We start from the raw sequence: 23,378 nt of genomic DNA, 5'->3' as shown, positions 1-23,378 counted from the left end.
TTGACTCAGTGAATATAGAAGATCTATCGAGGGTGATGCAGGCCTTCATATGCACACGCACAAGAATATACATGCATACTCCCCACATGTGTGACCATACACACACAAACGTGCCTACACACACACACACACACACACACACACACACACACACACACACACGAGAATGGAGCGGGGGAAGGGTTCTGGAATCTAATTTGTTCAGTTTGAAGTTTTTCTTCCACTCCATGTTCGGTTCTTCATCCACAAAATAAAGAAAATAATAACAGCAGTTTTCTGTGAGTTTATTCAGTGAATGCCCGGGCCTGACACCTAGTCAGGATTCATGACCGTTGCTTGTGGTTGCTGCTTTATTACCATCCTTGTGTAGTGCGCAGCATCACCACTCTCCAGTCTCTTCCACGTCAGGGCATCTTCAGCTGCTCTGCGGGAACTTCCTTCCCTCCTGGGAGGAGCATCCATGCCTCACAATGTGGGTTCTGTTTCTGTCCTCATAGCTACCTTCAGCTCTTCTTTCTCTCTTAACTCCCAGGTCCCAACTGTCATTAAGCCCAGTCAGGATCTTCAGACTTCTCTCCCTGTCTGTCACAGTCCTCTCTGCTGCCCTGTATCTCTGTAAAGCCCAGAGAACCCCACTTTGGTTCACTAGTTGGCCATTAAGCTCTTCCTTCTATGCTAGCATTGTAAACCCAGCCAAGTAGGTGCTGCAGATCCAAACACAAGTCTTGGTGCTTGCACAGCCAGCAGTTTGCCCACTGAGTTATTCTTCTAGCCCCATGGCTATTTTGTTTTAAACTATAAGGAGTCCCTAGACCACCCAGCTCGGTCTCCTGACTTCACTAGGTACAGGCAGAGAGCCTGAGTCTTTATAGAGCCCAGCACCCTCTCAAGGACTCCCTCAGCACCCCTAACAGGCTCTCATTGTGAGGGAGTAGCCCTTGAGATAAAGGGAGGACACAAAATTAGCACTTCTTCCTCTACCTAACACCCAACTCTAAGTTTCCCAGCACTTCCCATTATCCTTTGCACATGCTCAGTACCCTCCCAAGCCCTGGTGTGGCCTGCTGGCTCATCCACGGCAACCTGCTTGGCAACCAAGAGTTGTTGAGCCAAGGCCATAAGCTGTCAGATGGGGCTGAGACCGGGGCAAGGCCAAGGTCTAGGCTTGGATTTGGGGTTTTAGGTAAGTCCCTTTGGGGTTAGACCTGTGGCTTTGGGTAGAGGTAGATCCTAAGAAGTTTTTTTTGTTTTGTTTTGTTTGTTTTTTTGTTTTTTGAGACAGGGCATCTCTGTGTAGACCTGGCTGTCCTGGACTCATTCTGTAGACCAGGCTGGCCTCGAACTCACAGAGATCCGCCTACCTCTGCCTCCCGAGTGCTGGGATTAAAGGCGTGTGCCACCATGCCTGGTTAGACCCAAAGAAATCTTAGGTAGCCCTTAGATAGCCCTTAGTTAGGACTGTAGGTTACCAGGTTAAGAGGGAGTTAGTGGCTTTTGTGGGGGTCAGATGGTCATGGCAGGGTGTGGAAAGAGAATGGGTCCAGCCACTGAGGAGGAGGACAGAGGTAATAAAACACAATTGTAGCTGAGCTACCAGGTGTTTCCCATGGCTCCTCTCTGGAGAGGTAACAGGCTAGAGCACACAGCTTCCGAGGGACAATTAAAGTAGGCTTTCTTTAAGCTTCTAGCTTAAGTTCTTCAGTCCTCCCTAGTTTCGGAGGGATGTTCTGAGATAAGTATTCCAAAGGGGGAAACTCTGGGTGTGTGGGAACCCTGGAGTGTGTGCTCTGATGGGCCGAGGCTACAGCTGCGATGCCTGTGCTTGCTCCAGGTGTGTGCTCTGATGGGCCGAGGCGACAGCTGTGATGCCTGTGCTTGCTCCAGGTGTGTGCTCTGATGGGCCGAGGCTACAGCTGTGATGCCTGTGCTTGCTCAGGTGTGTGCTCTGATGGGCGAGGCTACAGCTGTGATGCCTGTGCTTGCTCCAGGTGTGTGCTCTGATGGGCCGAGGCTACAGCTGTGATGCCTGTGCTTGCTCCAGGTGTGTGCTCTGATGGGCCGAGGCTACAGCTGTGATGCCTGTGCTTGCTCCAGGTGTGTGCTCTGATGGGCCGAGGCTACAGCTGTGATGCCTGTGCTTGCTCCAGGTGTGTGCTCTGATGGGCCGAGGCTACAGCTGTGATGCCTGTGTTTGCTCTAGGTGTGTGCTCTGAAGGCCATGCAGCTCTCTACCAGGCCTGGGATGCCTCTGCCCAAATACTGCAGTGCAGCCACAACCCTCAAAGCCGCTGGCCTGGATGGTGCTGTGCCACTCCAGGACCTGTCCTTCACCTGTCCCTTTGCCACGCAAGCACCCTGGCAGTCCACGCACTGCACATTCACCAGGTACCAGCCTCTGTACCCTCTCCCTCCTTTCTCCTCTGTCCCTTGTCCTAATGACACTTGAATGCCCTCAAATGCACGGGAGTTCCCAGAATAGCATCTTCAGTCAGCTCCCTACAGTGTGGGTATGAGAGGACAGAGGAACTTCACCCTGTAGCAAGTTCTAAGGACCAGTCTGCCTAGAACAGGGGCACGCCAGCCCAAAAGCTCAACCTAATTTTTTTTTTTTAATTTATTTTAAGTGTATGAGTTTTTCCACCTGCTTAGGTTTGTGCATTGCATACAGTACCTAAGGAGGCCAGAAGAGGGCAGTGGATCTGCTTGGACTGGAGTTACAGAAAATTGTCAGCAGCTATGTTGGTACTGGAAACTAAATCCTGGTTCTCTGTAAGAGCCACTAGGCTCTTAATCACTGAGCCATTTCTCCAGTCTGTTGTTCAAGTTTTTAATTTGTTTGGACCACTTGTTCAAGGCTGAGTTAAGCATCTTTATATTCAGATTTTCCTAAAAAACAGCTTTTTCAAAAACCCAGGCCCTCAGCCGGGCATGGTGGCGCACGCCTTTAATCCCAGCACTGGGGAGGCAGAGGCAGGCAGATCGCTGTGAGTTCGAGGCCAGTCTAGTCTATAAAGTGAGTCCAGGACAGCCAAGGCTACACAGAGAAACCCTGTTTTGAAAAACCAAAAAAAAAAAAAGAGTGCATATTACAGTTAGGTGTGATAGTGAATGCCTTAATCCTAGTACTTGGAGGCAAAGGCAAGCCAATCTCTGTGAGTTCAAGACCAGCCTAATCTAAAAAGAGAGTTCCAGGACAGCCAGGGCTATTACATAGACAAACTTGAAAAACAAAACAAACAAAACCCAGGAGTGCCTACTGCTCTCACAGAAGACCGGAGTTCAGTTTCTAGCACCTATGTCAGGTGGCTCACAGACACCTGTAACTCCAGCTCCAGGGAATCAGAACACATATACTTCAGAAAGTAAAAATAAATATTTGAATTAAAAAAGGAGTCTGGGTGGTGGTGCTGCAGGCCTTTAATCCCTGCATTTTAATCCTGACACAGGCAGGCAGATCTTTGAATTTGAGGCCAGCCTGGTCTACAAAGAATGTTCCAGGACAGCCAGGGCTACAAAGAAAAGTCCTATCTCAAAAAACCCAAAGCAAACCAACTAAACAACCAAACAAAAAAACTCAAAGGCCAAATCCCTCATTCTGCTACTGCCCCAGGCCAGAGAGCCCTGCCACTCACGTCCCAGAGTTGGCCTCGCCTTCCACTACACCTCAGCCCTTTCATGAACTCCTCTCTGCTTCCAAATCCTTCTGACCCCTAGAGCCAAGTGCCCCATCCCAGAATCCAAGCTCATTTCATTCTGGTCACTGTGACACAATGGTCCAGTTCAACAAAGTTCAGTGAATCTTGCAGGAAGTCATAGATTGCCACCGTCTCCCTGGATTTCTGTTGCATATACCTTTATAGTCCTCAGTGAGTCTCCTCAGATCAGCCCGAGGCATGTTTCTGTCTTTATTATTTTATTTTACATTGATGTATTTATCTAGGTGGGCACACACCATAACTCACATGTGGCAGTCAGAGCCCTGCCACATGTGGGAATCAGCGTTCTCCTGCCATAATGTGGGGTCTGGGGATTGAGCTCAGATCGTCAGGCTTGGTGGCAAGCGTATTTACCCTCTGAGCCACTTCTATGGTCCTACTGATGCTTTTAGGGCTTTGTGTTCACCCTTGATTTCATTTGCTTTCCCCAGGTGTCCCTCTTGTCACCCGTGTTTCCACTCTGTTGCTAGGCCATGGCAGGGGCTTAGCTGGCTGGGAAGTGTCGAAGATGGCCCTGGCCCCTGGGTCCTGGCCAGAAGGGAACCGGATGCCTTTTATTATCTGGCTCAGATAAAGGCTGTTCCAGAGGCAAGTGCTTCTCCCCATTCACTCCTCTGGGTGGCTTTGCTGCAAGAAACCAAACTTTGGAACACACACAGCTAAGTTGCTAGGGCTATGTGGTGCAGTGCTGCAAAGCAAGCAGCTTAAGTGACAGAAACCTATCCCCTCCCGTGTTTTGAGGCTCTAAGTCAGGCCTTTCAAGGTTAGCTCTAGAGGCTATGAGGGAGAGCCTGTGTCCCTCCTGTCTTGTAGTGTCCAGTATTTGTTCAAACTCTTGGGGTCCTTAGCTTGCATCACCTTGATCTCTGCCTTCAACTTAATATGGCTTTGCCCCTGAATATTGTCTATTCAAACTCCCTCTTTTCCCCAAATATTGTTTATTTATGTGCACATGTGTTTCCAGAAGAGGACATTGGATCTCCTGAAGCTGAGCCTACAGGTGATTGTGAGCTGCCTGATGTAGGTGCTGGGATTTGAACCCAGGTTCTCTAAAAAAACAGGAAGTGTGCTTAACCACTGAGCCATCTCTCCAGCCCCTCAAATTTCTTCTTGGTATAAAGACATTAGTCTGATTAAGGGCCTGCTATATTCACTGTGACCTCATCTTAACTAAGTCTACCTGCAATGGCCTGATTCCTAAAAGGAGATCGAATGCTGGGGTACCAGGCTTGACTATGTTAACTTGCAGAAGGGCAACACAATTCAGCCTTAACAGTGAGAAGAATGTACATTTGTTGTTCAGGGAGATTCAGTGCTGAATGATGGGCCTGAGCCTGAGAGAAAGACACTTGTCTCTCTCACAAGTGCCAGCACACTTGTCACATACAAAATCTTGTTCCTGAAATGCCAGGAGCCAGGCCTGGGCTCTACTTCAGTGGCAACATACTTTTGGGCTTCCTCCTCCTCCTCTTCCTCCTCCTCTTCTTCTTCGGTTTTTCAAGACAAGGCTGTCCTGGACTTGCTTTGTAGACCAGGCTGGCCTTCAAACTCACAGAGATCCACCTGCCTCTGCCTCCTGAGTGTGGACTTCTCTTTCTCTCTTTTGTAACCTTTACTTTATGTGCATTAATGTGTTGCCTGCATATATGTCTGTGGTTATCAGATCCTGGAGTTACAGACAGTTGTGAGCTGCCATGTGAGTGCTGGGAATTGAACCCAGGTCCTCTTGGAGAGAAGTCAGTGCTCTTAATCACTGAGGCATCCCCCTCTAGCCCCTAGACTTCTCTTTTTAAAATGAGTTTTATGTGTGTGTGTGTTGTCTGCATGAATGTAAGTGTACCGTGTGCATGTAATGCCAACAGAGGCCAGAAGAAGACATCAGAATCCCCCTGGAAATGGAGTTACAAACACTTGTGAGCTGCCCTGTGGAAACTGGGGACCAAGGTTGGGTGCTCTGCAAGAGCAGCAAGTGCTCGGGACCACTGACCTCTAGAATCCCAAGTTTTAATTTTTTTGACCCAGGACCTCATGTATCCCAGGATACCTTGAACTTTGAATTTCTGCTCCTCCACCTCTCAAGTGCTGTGATTATAGGCTGCACCAGCATGCTTGGTTTATATAGTGGCAAGGATTGAACCCGGGGTCTTAGTCATACTAGGTCTGCTCTCTGCTATATTCCTAGCTCCAGTACTGTACTTTTCTTTTAGAGTCAGACTTTGTGGCTGTGGTTCCGTGTAGGTGTGTGTGCTCATGTGTGTACATGTGCTGTGGTATGTGGGTGAAAGTCAGAGGAAGACTGTGGGAGTCAGTTCTCACTGTTGTGGGTCCTGGGAATTGAACTCAGGGAGTCCGGTTTGGCTGCAAGCACTTTTGCCACTGAGCCATCTTGTTTGTCCCGTCTTTTTGTTTTTAAACAGGGTCTCAGTCTGTAGCCTCAGCTGCCCTGGTACTTGATATATAGCTCAGCATGGCTTGGAACACTGTGTGAAGCCCCGGCTGCCCCAAACTCAAAGTAATTCTCCTGCCTCAGCCTCCCTGGCTGAGTATACATTAGCATACTGAATTCCTCTGTTGTACTTAATTTTTTTTTTGTTGTTGTTTTGTTTTTTTTGAGACAGGGTTTCTCTGTGTAGCCTTGGCTGTCCTGGACTGCTCTGTAGACCAGGCTGGCCTTGAACTCACAGGGATCCACCTGACTCTGCCTTCTGAGTGCTGGGATTAAAGGCGTGCCACTACCACACGGCTTTAAAATGTTTTTAAAGATTTATTTTATGAGTACTTTGTCCGTGTGGCAGTTTGAATGAGAATGACTCCCCCCCCTCTACCCCCCCAACTCCCAGGCTCATATATTTGAATGCTTGGTCCTCAGTTGGTGGAAATGTTTGGAAAAGAGTAGAAGAGTTGGAGGTGGGCCATGGGGGTTGGGGCTTGAGGTTTCCAAAGCCTATGCCATTCTCAGCTCTTTCTGCCTTTGTGCCTGTGGAGCAAGACATGAGCTCTCAGTTATTGTTTCAGCACCTGCCTGCCTGCCTGCCACCATGCTTCCCACCATGATGGCCATGGGCTCTAACCCTCGGAAACTGTGAGCCCAAAACACTTTTCTTTTATAAATTGTCCTGGTCATAGTGTTTTGCCAAAACATTAGAAAAGCAACTAAGACAGCCTGTATGTATTTATGTATAGCATGTATGTCTGGTGGCCACAGAGGCCAGAAGAGGGTGTCAGATGCCCTGGAACTGGAATTATGGATGGTTGTAAGCCTCCATGTGTGTACTGGGTACCAAATTCTGGTCCTCTCCAAGGGCAGCCAGTGCTCTTAATTACTGAACTATCTCCTTAGCCCTGAATCTTACTCTGTTTTCTTTCCCGCAGTTGGAGAGGCGGGGGGCCCTGGTTGTGGAATTTGAGGCTCCCCTTGTCACAGGCCTAAAGCTGCCAGCCCCACAGAGGAGGGTGGTCTTTCCAGAAGATGTCGTTCAGTTTTCACCATCCATGCCACACTCACTGCGACTGGGTGACAAGGTGCTGGCACTCTGGGAACCAGAGCAAAAGCAGTATGGCCCAGGCACTGTTCTCTTGGGCTCAAAGAAACAAAAAGGCCAAAGAGGTAACGAAACTATTGTGACCCTGGGGGAGGTGTGTCATGGCGGGGAGAAGTACTTCTGGGGTCAGAGCTCAGGGGTCTCAGAGCCACAGCAAAAAAGAACCCTTACATCTTACCTGGAGGCCTTACCCTGCAGCAGTGGCTGAGCCAGTCCTATCTTCCAGGCTATGGTTTTAGGCACACACGCTGGCATGGTGGCTTGTGCCTGTAATGCTAACACTTAGGATGCTGAGCTGGGAGGATTACCATAAGTTTGAAGGCAGCCAAAGCACTAAGAGTTTAAAAAAAAAAAAAAAAAGTGAGGGCTGGAGAGATGGCTCAGTAGTTAACAGCACTTGCTGTCCCTGCAAAGGACCCAGGTCAGTTCCCAGCACCTATGGATGCTTATATCCTTCTGTAATTGCAATTCCAGGGGATCAGACACCCTCTTCTGTCCTCCCTGGGCACCATGTATGAATGTGGCATACATACAGTCAGGCAAAACACTTATCCACATAGAACAAAAATTAATAAAAAAAATATTTAGGAAACAAAACAATAACAAGAAACCAGAAAGGGCAAAAATGAAACCAAGAGAAACAACCTGAAACTAGCACGTGTATGTTGGTCACCTAAACCATAGTGTGAGCATGAGCTGGGGAATGTCACGTGTCTGTGATCCCAGCACTCACTGGGCTAAGGCAGGAGGGCCATGAATCTGAAGCTGGCGGTCAGAGCTACACGTTGAGATCTGCCTCGAAAACTCAAAGCAACAACAGCATCATTATGTGTGATGGAGTCACGGCAGACTCACTTCCCAGCTCTCAGGTCCTCCAGGCACTGCCCATCCCTGTGCCACAGCTAAGCAGCACAGCTTCTGCTGAGGCTGCATTTTGGTTCTGAATGAAAACCAGGGCCCAGCCGGGTGTGGTGGCGCACACCTTTAATCCCAGCACTCCATTCGGGAGGCAGAGGATCGCTGGGAGTTCGAGGCCAGCCTGGTCTACAAAGTAAGTCCAGGACAGCCAAGGCTACACAGAGAAACCCTGTCTCAACCCCCCCACCCCACCCCCCAAAAAACAAAGAAAACCAGGACCTTCCAGGCCATCTTTAGATGAGGAGGCAGGAAGGTGGCAGGAAAACCTCCAGACCTGACAGTGTGGCACGGGAGAGGGGGACATTCCCACAGGCTCTCTGGGCACAGTGGCACATGAAGACCCTGGAAGAGCAGAGAGGTGGGACTGAGGATTGGCTTTGGGGATTCCGAAGAACTTGGAGTTTAAAAAACAATGGCTCCCATTTCTGTTCTTAGCATCTAAAGAAGAAGAAATCACTGTTCACTTCTGGAATGGCAAGACAACTAAGGTGCCTCTGGACAGGGTCAGGTGGGTGCCCCCCACTGTCTGGAAGAAGGCTGTGGAGAGACTACAAACCTCTCACAGCAGGGGCTGCCACAGTTCTTGTCTCCGGGTACCTTGCTGCTCTTATCTGGGGCCCAACAGTGGATGCAGCACACACAGGCATCCTCCCTGCCTCTCACGTGCCTGCTGCCAGCTTCTCCATCAGGGCAGCTGCCCTTTGCTGGGGCCTAGCTGGTGGCCTCTACCTAGGACCTCTGAGCTCACAACCAGAAAACTCCCAGAGCCAGAGCTGAAGGCCACAGCTCAACTTTTGCCCCTACAAGGTCCTAAAGAGGCGACAGCACCAGTGTTCAACTACAGTATATCCTCTTCCTCCTCGGAAGAGAATTCAGAGAGTCATCTGGAGACGGGACTGTCCCAGAGACAGATGGTAAGCAGGGCAGTCAACACGGACCCCATCTTTTCTGAGAAGTCTCTGCAGCAGTGCAGCCCCTGGCAGCCTGAGTGGAGGTACTGGAGGAGGAGTGGGCCTGAGCCACCCCCTGGAAAGCCAGGTATGTTATACCAGGGGTGTGGCCCTAGCTTCCCAGGCAGGGGCTGGGGGGCTGCATGGGTCTCTTGGGAATCGCCACCCCTAGCTTCCCCTCTATCTGAGGACTATGGAGCTCACCTTGGTAGGCTGGAGACGTTTGTCATTTCCTGCCTCATACCTGCCCTAATAAAATTCCCATCAAATTGCACAGAGAGCAGACGCCTAGGTGAGGTGACAGAGCTGCATGAGGTAGGTGGCATGGAAAAGCATGGCCTGGGTGTTGTCACTCATCCACTGAGTAGGGACCCGCGGTAGGATGTACTGTGCTCTGAGACCTAAGAATACCAGCGCTAAGGGCTTAAGGAACACGAGGCACTGCAAAGTAAGACCCACTGCAAGTCGTTGTTTGAAGCCACTGGCTTGTTCCTAGAGCAGCTACTTAGCTGGAAGGGCTATTCAGCCTGTCAGCAGTTCATTCTTTCCACAGGAAGTTGAGATCCTGTTTCTACTTTCTTGGGTGACTCCTCTAGTCCCCATATATATTTCTTTTACCACCACCACCAACAACAACAACAACAAAAGCTGGGTGGTAGTGCTGGAGGCAGCAGCGAATGACCGCCTTTGATCCTAGCACTCTGGAGGCAGAAACAGGCAGATCTCTGAGTTTGAGGCTAGCCTGGTCTATAGAGCGAGTTCCAGGACAACCAGGGTTACACAGAGAAACCCTCTCTTGGTTTAAAAAAAGGGGGGCATGGGTGTTTTGCCTGCACCTCTATCACATGTATGCAGTGCCCTCAGAGGGCAGAAAAGGGCATCGGATTCACCTGGGAGTGGAGTCGCAGACTGTTGTGACTTACCATGTGGGTGCTGGGAATTGAATTTAAGTCCTCTGGAAGAGCAGTAAGTGTTCTTAACCTTTGAGGCATCTCTCTAGCCCCCTGCAGCTGTATTTTACATGAGGGTTTTAGGGATTTCTCTGGCTTCCAAAGTTGGGGATATTTCCTTCACTTATGGCAGAGAAATAATTAGAAAGACAAGAATCCATCTCTGGTCTCAATGTAAAGGTCTGGAACTTCTGTTAAAATGGTTCTCCAGGTTTTACTAGGTCAATTCTTGGCAGCAACTTCTTGGAAATAGCTGTTTCTAGTCTTCCTCCCACCAAGTGACAGTGCAAAGAGAATGGTTTCAAAATCCAGTATTCATGCTGACTCTTTTTTGTTTGTTTGTTTGAGTATTCAAGACAGGGTTTCTCTGTGTAGCCCTGGCTGTTCTGGACTCACTTTGTAGGCCAGGCTGGCCTCGAACTTATGGAGATCCATTTGTCTCTGCCTCCCTGAGTCCTGGGATTAAAGGCATGTGCCACCATGGTCAGCTGCTGACTCTTTCTTGACCTCCACTACCTCCTGTTTGGCACGGCCTGGAGAAAGAAAAGCTGAACCTACACACAGATAAACACACATATACATAAATAAAAATTTATTCCCTTTCCAAGGCAGAGTGTTCCTGTATAGTGCTAGATGTTCTGGAACGTTGATGCAGACCAGGGGTTCTCAGACTTAGAGAGCTATCTGCCTCTGCCTCGTAAGTGCTGGGAATAAAGCCGTGTGCCACCACTGCTGGGCTAAAAATAAACCTTCAAAAATATATTTATAAAGAAGAAAAATATATCTTTTGGGTCCTGGGTGTTTTGTTGCAGTCCAGGAAGAGAATAATTTCTGAAGCTGGCCCATGAAGCATCATCAGGAATATTCTAAATCGGCACAGAGAATGTTCTAGATGGTGGGTGGGGAACAAACCATCCCCAGATAGTTCTTCCATTTTAGATCTATTCCCAAGAAGTCCCATCCCCTGCTTTTTTTTTGTTGTCTCAGTAGCAGTTTTGACAGGGTCTGGTTATGCAGCCCAGACTAGCCTGTTCTAGAATCCTAGGATTATAGGTGGGAGCCACCATGCAGGTGTGGTACTGCCTGTCATTGTCAAGTGGCAAAAATGACTGATGTACAAAAAGCCACGTGTTAGCCAGGGCTGGAGACAACAGCAGGTGACAGAGCTTTTTCCTTTCCAGTTTTGCATCCTTGTAAGGAAATGTACTGTTTGGCTTCTAAATACAATTGGCATTTAATCAGCACTAAGTCCCAGCACCCTATCAGACAGCACTCAATATCAATGTGTCAAGTTCCAGAGCTCCTCTGCCCTCCAAATGTGGCTTTATGCTTTCCCTGACACAGACACTGAGCTAGAACAAAAGGCTGTGTTATTTACCGTTATCTCCAGCATCAGCCCTACTAACTGATCTTCGGTTTAGGAAGAAGATGTTGCCACAATAAGAAAAAAGGCAAGGACAACCAACAGGACAGAGTGTAAACTGCAGTAGTGGGGACTACCCAGGAGCTGGCCCTGAAAGCCACCAACATGAAAACATGGCAGACTCAACCAGAAGCCGAACACATACAACAAGGAAGTCAAGGCATTGGAACAACGAGAGGAAAACTTCCCTCAGAAGAAGAGCCCTGAGCATCTGGGTAAAAAGCAGAATGTCTGGATCCCAGCACTGGGGAGGCAGAGGCAGATGGATCGCTGTGAGTTCGAGGCCAGCCTGGTCTACAAAGTGAGTCCAGGACAGCCAAAGCTACAGAAAGAAACCTGTATTAAAAAAAAAAAGCAGAATTTCTGGGCAGGGCATTGGAGGAACTCCTTAAGTAGCTATTTCTGGGGTCATAGTCTGTTTGAGGATGGTAAAACCATGACTCTTTTCCAGAAAATCATGTTCTGCATATGTCAGAAGGCTTAGAGGACCTACAAAGTTCATCTCAGGCTTCCAGGAATATGGGCAAAGATCCCTATTAACATGTTCCCAGCACCCAAGTCAGGCAGTTCACAACCACCTGTAACTCCAGCTCCATGGGATCAGATCCCCCGCTCCTTCTGGATTCTGAGCGTACTTACACTCACACTGGTGTGCACAAATCCACACCAATACACACCATTTTAGAAACTGGGGCTGGAAAGATGGGAAGCAGTGGTGCATGCCTTTAATCCCAGCACTCGGGAGGTAGAGGCAGGCGGATCTCTGTGAGTTCAAGGCCAGCCTGGTCTACAAAGCTAGTTAGTCCAGGACAGCCAAGGCTACAAGAGACACCCTGCCTCAGAAAACCAAAAAAAAAAAAAAAAAAAAAAAAAAAAAAGAAAAAAAGAAAAAAACGGGGGGGGGGGGGGGGCAGTGGCTGTAGATGACTCATTGGTTAAGAGCATTCGCTGTTCTTGCAGAGGACCCAGGTTTGGTGCCAGCACTCACAACCATCTTCTGGCCTTCATGGGTACCAGGCATACATACACTCAAGAAAAATACTTACACACATAAAAAACAGTCTTAAAAAGCAAACTAGGCATTGTGACTTATACCTGTCCATCCCAAGATTCGGGAAGCTGAGGCAGGAGGATTGTTTGAAGTCTGGAGTCAGCCTAGGTGACACAGCGTATACTAGGCTGGTCTGCTACTACAGTGTGAACTTGTCTCATCTTAAAAAAAAAATCTTTAAAGTTACAGTACACGTAGGATTTAAGGTTTTTCTCTTACAAGAAGTTAAAGGATAATGAAGTGAACACCTGAAGGAGCGGCTGGCAAAGCTTCCAACAGGAGGAGGCTGAGCAGGGGCAGCAAGAGTGGCTAACGGCAACTGCTTCCCTGAGACCTCCTGCATGTGAGCAGCATTCACAGGCACCTATCATGAGGGGTACAGGAGACTGTAGTCCTGCGCTGAGCTCCCTGCCAGGGGCCTGGTGAGCCGCCTGACAGCTATTCACAGAAGGGACAAGGTGTGCCCACTGCTTTGGGCAAACGCATCCCATCTCTACTGTCTTCTCATAACACCTACTGCTGCACATGGGGAACACTGTTTGTTTGTTTTTCTTTTTAATACCAATAAAATGAATTCTTCTTATTTCCAAATCTCTCCCTTTATTATCACAATTAATACTTATTTGGAAAGCCAGTAATAGAAGCTGTTCAGGCAGCACTGTTACATTATCGTTTTCAGGCACACAAGGATGGGAACTTCTACAATTTCAAGTTAAAAGGATCTTGAAAGAGATAGACTCTAGTTCATTAAAATCAGGATCAATGTATCATTATTAAGACATTATAAGGTGGTTTTATTCTTGCTACTTAAAAAACGGTCAACATCACATGGGGAAGACCAAGTCCACACTTTGCCCTGGGTCAACTGCAACCACGTGAGTCTTCTTGGTTAAGGCGTTTGAGCCCACGGTGACAGAATAGGTCCCTGGATACACTTCTATGTAGAGGTCCTTAGAGATGTTCTCAGCCTGGAAGGAAGAGAGGTAAGGTGGTTTAAAGACTGATCTCAGAGCCAATTCATCATCTCCACCAGGCTGCCTTTGTGAGCCAGAGGTGGGGCAAATGTGCAGCTGTGGGGTCCTGTTCTCAAGACTCAGCTTGGTCATAAGATAGCACTGCTGTTTTGATGACTCGAAGCCTTTATGCTCATTGCCTTGTTTCTAAATCTGTGAGAATACCTACGTCACAAGCAAGCGTGTGAAAACTTTGTAAATGACAAAGTGCTATAGGAGCATGCTGAATTATAAGAACATCCCCCAGTTACGGTTGCTCACATCTTTAATCCCAGCACTGTGGAGGCCGAGGTAGGCAGACCTCTGTGACTTTGAGGCCAGCCTGGTTTACATAGAGAGTTCCAGGACAGCCAGGGTTACATAGAAAGAGAAAGACCCTGACGTCACAAGTCCAAGAAAGAAAAAAGGGGGAGGAGGAGGAAGAAGAGGAGGAGCAGGAGCAGCAGCAGCAGCAGCAGTGCCCACTAGGTGAAGTAGAAGGCACATGGAGGGAAAGTAGAAAATGGCTCCTGTGCGTAGAGACTGGCAAGGTTGGAGGGAGTAACGAGACTGTTTGGCTAGACTCCTTCAGAAGATGAGACATGGTTTCTCTCCCAAAGCTAATAACCCGGATGGATGACCTCGGTCGCTGAAGCACTTACTTGGAAGATGGGCTGGAGCTGATGGGACGGTGTTCAGAGCTGAACTAGTCCAAACTATCCTCCAAGGCTAGACTTCATACCTGGTTGGGATGTGGCTCGGGGCAGGTGCACTGGCAGGGGGTGGGCTTTTGTTCACATGGCAAAAGGCAAAGTCACAAGCCAGGAGAGAGCAGGTAAGAAGAGCAAAGTGCATCTGGGTTGAGCTGTGCGTGGTGGCACACACCTTTAATCACAGCACTCAGGAGGAAGAGGTAGGCAGATCTCTGTGAGTTTAAGGCCAGCCTGGTCTACCAAGTAAGTTTCAGGCCAGCCAGGGCTACATAGAGTGATCTTGTCTCAAAGAGAAAAAAAATGTATCTGGGTTGCTACTTCACGTCTGCTCAACGCTTGGAAGGAACCAAAGGCAGCTATTACACTGTACATTGGAGCCTAAGGATACTACTGGCCAGCAAATTCTATAGCAGAAATAAATGAAAATATTTATGCTTTCACCTCACTTTGCCTTTCAGACATATTTGAGGTCAACAGTTTCAAAATCTACTTTATGTTATCTTTCTTTTTACCACTTCGAAGGTCTAACACCATTTAAACGGATGTGAGGAAGGAAGCCACGACAGGACTGTTTGTGAGAGGTCAACTGTGTAAATATCCAGGGGCCTCAGAGTCACAGGCGAGGATATGCTCCATTCGCCTCATACATGGCAGCAGTGAGATAAGTATGCATGTGTGTGAAAGGCTGGAAAGATGGTTCAGCAGTTAAGAGCACATATTTGTTGCTCTTGTAGAGGATGGTGGCTTACAAAACCCTGTAAGTCCAGTTCTAGGGAACCTGACACCCTCTTCTGGTTTCTGAGAGTACCAGGCATACATGAGGTACACATACATGCAAGCACTCACACATTTAAAAAAAAAAAAAAATCCATGTCTCACACTGGAACAACAGGCCAAGCAGAATTACCAAGAGCAGCACCCAATGGAGACGCTCAGGCCTGACAGCTTGCATTTGTACCAGAGCAGAATTTTTTAGCTGCTAACAGCTCTAGAATAATCTGAATCCTGGCTAATAACAAACTGTATACAAACAAAAAAGGGATTTATTGCATCCATGTGTCCAAGTTCCTTTCCTCAAAATTCCAGCTCTTCCAAGTCCCAAACAAACTCTCCAGGATCATAGACTACTTACTCCTTGGTCCTGAAAGTGAAAAGCTCGTATCTATTTCTATTTTTTTTTTTCCCCACAGAAACATTTCAGATGTTTTGGAACCTGGTGTCACCACATGAACACATTCTGGAATTTCAGCAATGGCTGCATTTTACAAGCAAAAGGTCAGGCCCGCCTGCTGCTTCAACAGATGGTGGAATTCTAGCAGGAGCCAATGGCAGCCCAGCTGAGCCCAGGAAGTGAGCTGTGAATACTTGACATTCCTTCCAACCACAGCTATGAGCTGAGGCACATATGAGCATCCCCCAAACCTCCAGTGAAGGAAAGGACACCAAGAAAGCAGCACTCCACACCAAACGGAAATCATGTGGACCTCAAGTGTAACCCTCCCAATTTGAAGATGCTGTAGAGCCCATACAAATAGAGCCCACTACGGAGCGGGTCAGCAGGCTTATAGAAAGGTGCTGAGGCCCAGCACACTGCAGCTCTGTACTCACAGGCCAGGATGCCTCTTGAGAGATGCTTCCTGGACCAACAGATGTCTCTCCTCTGCAATTTCTCTGTCAAGACGAATTTTGATTAGGACCTAAGCTTTGGCCTTGAGAAAGCAAAGACATTTTCTTTTATCTTATTAAGATTTTTTCCTATGCCTTTTCTCATTTATCATCTGTTATTAGCCATCTGTTCTGTACATTTAGAGCTAGTTTTAGTCATGTGTTTTCCTTACATGGGCTTTGGAATATGGAAACTTGCATTTAAGTCCCATAAGGGCGTGCACCACCACACCTGGCTTAAAAATAAAACCTTTAAAAGAACACTTCTCTTTTGTATTCCTAGCTATACACAAGAATATGTGATTCTTAAGCCTGGCCAAAACCTCCACAGCCCAGGATTGTAGGATCAACAGAAGATCCTAGATATATCTTATGTCATAAAATAATCTTATGCTTTAGACAAACTCCTATTTCTGGAAGTCCTGAGGCTGTGAAGTGACACATGTCTACTGAGCACTGTAATGCTGAGTCATACAAGCATCTGATGACAGAAAACCCCACAGGGACTTCCAAATCAGCGTCTCAACCTTGAGAGGCTGCAGGCACCTGCAGAACGACAGAGACGTACTTGTTCTTGCTCGTCCCCTGAGTCTGAGTACGCGTGTAAGTCTGGAGGCTTCCTTCTGTGGTAACGGTAGACATGGGTCGCCCCTCCTTCCTCTGCCATAGATGAGTAGTATTTCTAGAGAAGTAATATGATAGAACATTGAAATACCCTGGATAAGTTTCCAGACTCTCTGATACTTGTGCACAGTAAGGTTAAGAAAGGAAGCAGGAGAAAAAAACGTAGATTACCTGTCCTTCCCACAGGCCAAAGCCTGAGCCGGCTACGACAAGGGAATGGCTTTGCTGCCACCTGCTGCCTCTGTAGGGCAAGAACTCTGGCCAACTTAATATAGGTAACAGGGATCCATTCTCTGCCTGGGTAAAGGTTTTACCTCCTTGTTTCAATATCCAGTCCACACCCACCCTTTCATTCCATCTTTGTTTACTTTGCAGAGGCTCAGACAAGAATGAGGGGAGAAAGAAATCATTTTCTTAAACTGAAGAAACACAGAAGCCTACAAAACATAAACCTAAAGCCATGTGGCCTTTTACCCCAGGATTTTCCACAGGGGAGTGGAAGGCGAGAGAACTCTAGTTTAGGAATAGCTCAAAAGATCAGCAAAGCTACATTTTTCTTCTTCCTCTTCCAAGTTAACCTTAGATTTGCCCTTGACTATGAGTAATAAAGGCTTGTTTGGAACATACTGCAGGGGCAGTGTCAAAGACGCAGGGGGAGAGAACTCAGCACCCAGGCCTATGATATTTTAAGGTCTGTTTTGAAATTGTGGAGTCAAACCCGGAACAGTTTTCTAAATCTTCAAAAGGCCAAGAATTTCTGAGGCGCCACCTGCAACAGGATTGAAGTGCGACATAGCTGAGGACTTACGTGAAGAAGAGCAGTTTGCTAAGGCTCAAAGACTAACCACGAACCACGAACAAAGTGTCTAAGTTAACCGTTTTGTGGTTGAGCTGACGTTACAGATTGCTCTATCACCACCTTAGGACAAATACTAACATTGCGTTGGTTGAAGTCCTACTCTGGGAAGCTAAAGACAGAAGGTGGGCACGGCAGTGGATGCCTACGATCCGTACACTGGGAAAGTGGAAACAGAGAGGTCAAATGTTCAAGGCTGGATTTATGTAAGTGGCAAATCTGAGGCCAGCCTGGGCTACTCCAGAGCTTATCTCCAACAAAACAGAAAGACTGGCAGTTCGGAGGATCTTAACATCCAAAGCCTGAAAGCAGCGAAAACAGTTATTTTTCCATCTCAGTCACACACCATTACAGTTAAAGCCAGGCCACTCACATGTAAAGCCTGGTGTGATCTTCAAGGGCACAGAGCCTGGGCTTTCTTTTCTTCAGGGTTGGCTGGTCTGCTTTTAACATTCTCTCAACCTCAACAGAACTTAAAATCTGTTTATTCATTTCAGTGAACGAATCCTGCATGGTGTTATGAGAATTTACTATTGATCTCTCAGTGGAAACCAAAGAAGTCTGGGACTCTAGAAATCTGAACTTTACCCCGGGAAGCTGAAGAACACAACGGAGGGATGTCACGGCCAGAAGCGCGTTCTCAACTTCTCACTGCTGGGGTCACATGCCCTGGGTAAGGCTTAAGAGTGACTAACAGGCTAGCTGAAACTCATAGAACATGGTTTGATTCTTGGGAAGGAGTTCCTGCCATTAAAAACCAGTACAGCTAGCAGGGCTCAGTGGCACACACCTGTAATCCCAGCACTCAGGGAGGCAGAGGCAGGCAGATCGCGGTGAGTTTGAGGCCAGCTTGGTCTACAAAGTGAGTCCAGGAGAGTCAGGGCTACAGAGAGAACCCTGTCTGGAAAAAACAAAAACACAAACACAAAGCACACACCTGTACCTGTTTCACGTGGTCATCTCTGTCACCAACTGTTTATGAAACCATTGGTATATTCACTACGAACTAGAAACAAACCTTGAAGGCCAAGACCCAACATACTAACATCTGGGTGGTGGTGGCTCATGCCTTTAATCCCAGGGCGGCAGAGGCAGGCTTTGAGTTCAAGGCCAGCTTGGTCTACCTAGTGAGTTTCAGGACAGCCAAGGCTACACAGAAACCCCATCTCAAAAAAACCAAAAAGACCAAATAACTCAGGCATGACCCTGAAGATTCTAACTTCATTTGAAAGGGAAAAGGAAACATCCTCAAGTCAGACTTAACTGTGGATTTCAGCAAATAAGCAAAACAACTGAAAACTCAACGTGGACGAAGCCTCTTTCAGGCTTCTGTCTCCTCAACAACTAGATTTAGAAATAAATACTTGTGGGGTGATCCTAACTTGTATTTACCACCTGACTTTATTAATGGATTGCAACCCGCTCATGAAGGCCTGTAGGTGGGGGGACAGAGGAATGCTGGGTTTTCCCAAGCACAGATGGGGCACAGCAACTTACCCCACACTGACTTGAAGCATAGTCCATGAATTCAGCCATTGTTCTGAAGGAAGCAGTAAGGGTTGGGCGCTTTTCTTCTCTCTATTTGAGTAAACGGCAAGGCATAGGTGAAAGCTGCCTTCCCTACTGGAGAAGGCCATCATTTGAGAACTAGCCCTTTTCACTTTCAGGAAAGCTTCTGCAAGCTGGAATTGGTAAGATGACTCGAGCTGAGGAAGAATTCTTAACTCAGTAAACTAGACATGCAGTTTATCCAGGAACTAACATACTTTGTTGGCTGGCTTCACTTAACGTAGCAGAAAAGAACTGTTATTGTTGTTTGGGGTTTTTGAGACAAGGTCTCATGTACATGAAGCTGGTACTTTTACCTGATCCTCAGCCCCTATCTCCCAAGTTACGGCACCACTAAGAATCGTATTTATTTACTTTAGACGGTGTCTCACTAAGTAACCCTAGCTGGCCTGAGACTTGCTATGTAGACCAGGCTAACCTCGAACTCAGAGATCGGTCTGCTTCTGCCTCCTGGGTGCTGAGATTTATGGTGTGTACCACCACGTCCCGCAAGAAATTATATTATATTATATTATATATTTTTGGTTCTTCAAGACAGGGTTTCTCTGTGTAGCCTTGGCTGTCCTGGACTCACTTTGTAGACCAGGTTGGCCTCGAACTCATTGCGATCAACCTGCCTTTGCCTCGCCAGTGCTGGGATTAAAGGCGTGCGCCACCACGCCCGGCAAGAATTATATTTTAAAAGTAAACAGAACACTATTCTTTTGTTACTCAAAGAGAATTGGTTACACCATGCTGGCGCACAAGCCCTGTTAATACTAGTACTTGAGGCAATCACAGAAGTTCAAGGCTAGACTGGGCTACATGGAACCCTGTGTTTAAAAAAGGTGTCAAAGCAGTTTCCAAAGGACTTTTCCACACTTTGCCTGGATACGTTGCATCTTTTGGCCTCGGGAGGTTCCTTCCCACCCAGTGGAGGCCGAGAATGAATACAGACTCCCCCACCTCCCGTCCTCACCTCCCCTAGGAGGCGCTGGGGATCGGGGGCACACCATCGTTCCTGGTAGGGACCCTGGGGGTAAAGGACCCCCAGGCTGCCTCTGGATCGCTCTGGAGACTGCCAGTCCACTGCCCTCCTCTTGGCACGCTCCAGCACTTCCCGCCCCAGCCGAGCCGAACGCTGCAGCGAGCGCCGGTCCACCCCGTTCAGCGCCGCGGCCGCCAGACAGTACTCCATGTCTTCCTGGACATACACACACAGACGCCGGCACGTCAGCCACACCCAGGCCCGGATCCTGGCGGGAGCTTCCCCAGAGACCCCAACTCCCGCCTCACCCGCATCGCGCACTCCAAGCCGGGGACTAGAAGGCAGGACCCCAGCCCCTTACACTTCCGCCTCCCGGGCCCAGGGTACGACCCCTCACCAGGCCCCCAGCTTCTCCAGGCGCATGCGCTCAGCGCTTTCCGGGACACGCCTTCTGTGTTCCCGCCAGTTGCCGGGCAAACTGCTGAGCGCCGTGGGCGGGGCCTGGAGGTGGGCGGGACCCGGAGGCGGGCGGGGCCTGGCTCGAGGGGCACGTGGTCCCAGACCTTACAAGCCAGGGATGCAGAGTGGTGCTAGTGGTTCGAGGTCTTTCCCGCGGCGCCGCGTCAGTGTGAATCCCGTGGCTTGTTGCGCTAAAAGAAAAAAAAGTTGTGAGAGTAGGTACCTGCAGCAGCTCTTTCGTTCTACGTTCAGGGGTCTCGCTACTCCAGAACTACTTTTGTGTGAGGAGGTGATGAGGCTAGCCGAACAACACGACTGAAGAGGTAGGGCTGGGAAAATGGGCGTTCTGTCAGAAAGAGCGCTTCAGGCTGGGGTTGGAGGCCAGACAAGAGGCCTTGGGGCTGTGGGTGTGGGGACCGCTGGACTTCTGTGGATAGCAGGCGTTTTTCCGCCCAGATTGGTAGGGGATGCCAGAGGAGTGTGTAAAAGTGTCTCATCCTCCTCCCTGCAGCTTCCCATGACTCCCTTGGAAGCACAGATTGACACAATTTTGTTTGCGAGTTTTGATTTCTTTGAGACAGTCTCACCGTATAGCTTTGCCAGGGCTGGAACTCACTATGTAGACCAGGCTGGCCCTTCAGTCTCTTCCTTTTGGGATCTGGACCTGCTAGTCACATCACTTTAAAGTAAGAAATGGTCAGTTCATCCTAACACTGCTGTGTTATGGCGGAAGCCCCAAGTCTGAGCACTCCCTCTGCACACAGCAACACTCCTTGGCGAGCCGCAGGGTGTGAACGGGGAGAAAGGCCCACTGCTCAGTGGGGGTGAGTCGCTCACAGGACGTAAAGGAAGTGTCAGTGGATGGGCTTGATTAGCCACGCATTCACCTGTTTTAAGTATACAATTGAGTGAATTTTGATAACGTCTCAGTTTTACCAGTATCACCACAGTCCCGCTTTGGATTATTTTAATGAACTGAAAATGATGTGTTGGGCCAGGGAAGCAATTTGGGAGGAGGGCTCAGTGGAAATGTTTGCCCTACAAGGCTAACTACCTGATACCTGAGATCCCTGGAATCTGTGTAGAAAGCCAGAATCTGTAGTGTGCATCTGTTAACTCTGCCCTCCTAAAGTGACGGGAGGTGAAGACAGGAAATTTGGCTAGAACTCCTGGACTAGCTAGCTTGAATATGTGGAAGGTGAGAGCCAATTCCCAAAAGTTGACCTCTGACCTCCATGCATGTTCCTTGGCACACATGCACCACATTCTCTCTCTCTCTCTCTCTCTCTCTCTCTCTCTCTCTCTCTCTCTCTCTCTCTCTCTCACACACACACACACACACACACACACAAAGAATAAAAGGTAGTTTAATTTAGATTCTCACTCCTACTTCAGCACCTAGGTGACCGCTGTTCTGATTACCATCTCCATAACTTTGCCTTTTTCTAGCAGTTCCTATAAATAGACTCATATATGTGACCTTTGTACTGGTCTCTTTCACTTAGATTACTTTGAGGTTCATCTGAGTTGTAGTATATATCAGTACTTCATTTTTTTATGGATAAATAATATTCTACTATGTGAATATACTGTATTTTGTTTGTTTATTTATCACTTGTAATTATTTCCAGGTAGAGGACTATTCTGATAATGGCATATAAGAGTCTATAGACAGATTTTCTCCTATTGATGGGCCGTTCCAGTTAGAGGCAGCTGCTCCAGTCACAAGGAGCCGGCAGCAGCGGGTCGGCGGTTACTGGAGTGCAGCGCTGGTGGGTGTTTGCGATGAGTTTACCCCTCAGTCCCAAGCCTTTTCTCAGTGGACTGACAGGAAAGCCAGTGATGGTAAAACTTAAGTGGGGAATGGAGTCCAAGGGCTACCTGGTCTCTGTGGACGGCTACATGAACATGCAGCTTGTGAATATAGAAGAATACATAGATGGGGCGTTGTCTGGACATCTGGGTGAAGTTCTGACAAGGTGTAATAATGTACTTTATATCGGAGGCATTGAAGAGGAGGAGGAAGGTGGAAACTGAGAGAATAGCATCTTTGGGAGGGTTTTTATATATATATGTATTTCTATACAATAAAGATTTTTTTTCAACTTGAAAAAAAAGTCTATAGACATTTTCACTTCTCTTGAGCAGATACTCTGAAGTGAAATTTTTGAGAGTATTATAAATAAATGTTTTATTATAAGAATTGGCAAACTATTACTCAAAATACTGTTTTACATTCCCATAACTGATAGTTTTTCACTACCTGCTCTAGCATTTTTTATTGGAGTCCTGTATTGTGCTGTGTGTGAAGCAGCCGCTTTGGGACATCAGGGTTTCCATGGTGACGGGTGCTGCTATAGACCTCCTCTTGTCATTCCTAGCGGTTCCTGTTTCTTCTTTGCTGAAGTAGGTGTTCAAATTCTTTGTCCATTTCCCCCCCCACTTCAGAGGCAGGGTTTCTCTGTGTAGCCCTGGCTGTCCTGAACTCACTTTGTAAACAAGCCTGGCCTCGAACTCACAGCAATCCACTTGCCTCTGCCTCCTCCTGAGTGCTGGGATTAAAGGCATGCACCACCACGCCCAGATCTTTATCCATTCTTTTTTTACATACACATTTATATTATTGCATATATATATATATACATATATATATATATATAATAAATTACCTATAGCAAAAAGAACCATGAAACAATCAGGAATTATATAAATGTTACATTCATAGTGCTTTGGCTATTTGTATTTGGCAACCTTGAGGAAACATCTTTCCCGTCTTGGTGCATCTAAAATTCTGAATGTAAGTCAATATCTATCATATTTCATCTGTATCAACTGAAAACATCTATCTAGACCTAGATACATCTTAACCCCTAAACAACTAAGCTTAATTGTAAAACTAAGCTATCTAGTCTTCAAGCCCATCAGAGATTTGAGAAGGAATAAAATTAATTATCTGAGTAGACAGGAAGTGGTGCAGGTTAGC

At 47.6% G+C, this 23,378-nt stretch overlaps 4 protein-coding genes across 4 annotated transcripts in view; 3 read left to right on the top strand and 1 right to left on the bottom strand.

Annotated features, from left to right (window-relative positions):
• The first annotated feature begins 1,991 nt into the window (after window positions 1–1,991).
• C7H11orf16 (chromosome 7 C11orf16 homolog) lies at window positions 1,992–11,829 on the top strand. Its single transcript, XM_051149376.1, is given in 5 exon segments — window positions 1,992–2,385; window positions 4,148–4,304; window positions 7,089–7,323; window positions 8,612–9,250; window positions 11,498–11,829. Coding segments are annotated over 5 exon segments (1,407 nt in total). The 5' UTR covers window positions 1,992–2,218; the 3' UTR covers window positions 11,707–11,829.
• A 1,524-nt stretch (window positions 11,830–13,353) lies between these two features.
• Window positions 13,354–20,441, bottom strand: Akip1 (A-kinase interacting protein 1). Its single transcript, XM_051149206.1, has 6 exons — window positions 20,334–20,441; window positions 19,928–20,152; window positions 18,898–18,978; window positions 16,489–16,602; window positions 15,864–15,926; window positions 13,354–13,518 (listed from the first exon to the last, which is right to left on the bottom strand). Exons 2-6 carry the CDS (start codon window positions 20,144–20,146, stop codon window positions 13,375–13,377), a joined length of 621 nt encoding a protein of 206 aa, XP_051005163.1. The 5' UTR covers window positions 20,147–20,152; window positions 20,334–20,441; the 3' UTR covers window positions 13,354–13,374.
• An 84-nt stretch (window positions 20,442–20,525) lies between these two features.
• Dennd2b (DENN domain containing 2B) overlaps window positions 20,526–23,378 on the top strand; it is a 196,961-nt gene continuing 194,108 nt past the window's right edge. The window contains exon 1 of the mRNA XM_051149202.1: window positions 20,526–20,718. The gene's annotated coding sequence lies outside the window, so the exon portion shown is untranslated. The remainder of the gene's footprint in view (window positions 20,719–23,378) is intronic.
• Window positions 22,181–22,432, top strand: LOC127192031 (small nuclear ribonucleoprotein F-like). The gene has a single exon (XM_051149375.1). It carries the CDS (start codon window positions 22,181–22,183, stop codon window positions 22,430–22,432), a length of 252 nt encoding a protein of 83 aa, XP_051005332.1.

The sequence above is a fragment of the Acomys russatus genome, chromosome 7, assembly GCF_903995435.1.
Source record: "Acomys russatus chromosome 7, mAcoRus1.1, whole genome shotgun sequence".
In the NCBI taxonomy this organism is placed as follows: Eukaryota; Metazoa; Chordata; class Mammalia; order Rodentia; family Muridae; genus Acomys; species Acomys russatus.
Note: the sequence above shows the minus strand (reverse complement) of the source record. Positions and strands in the feature narration are given on the sequence as shown.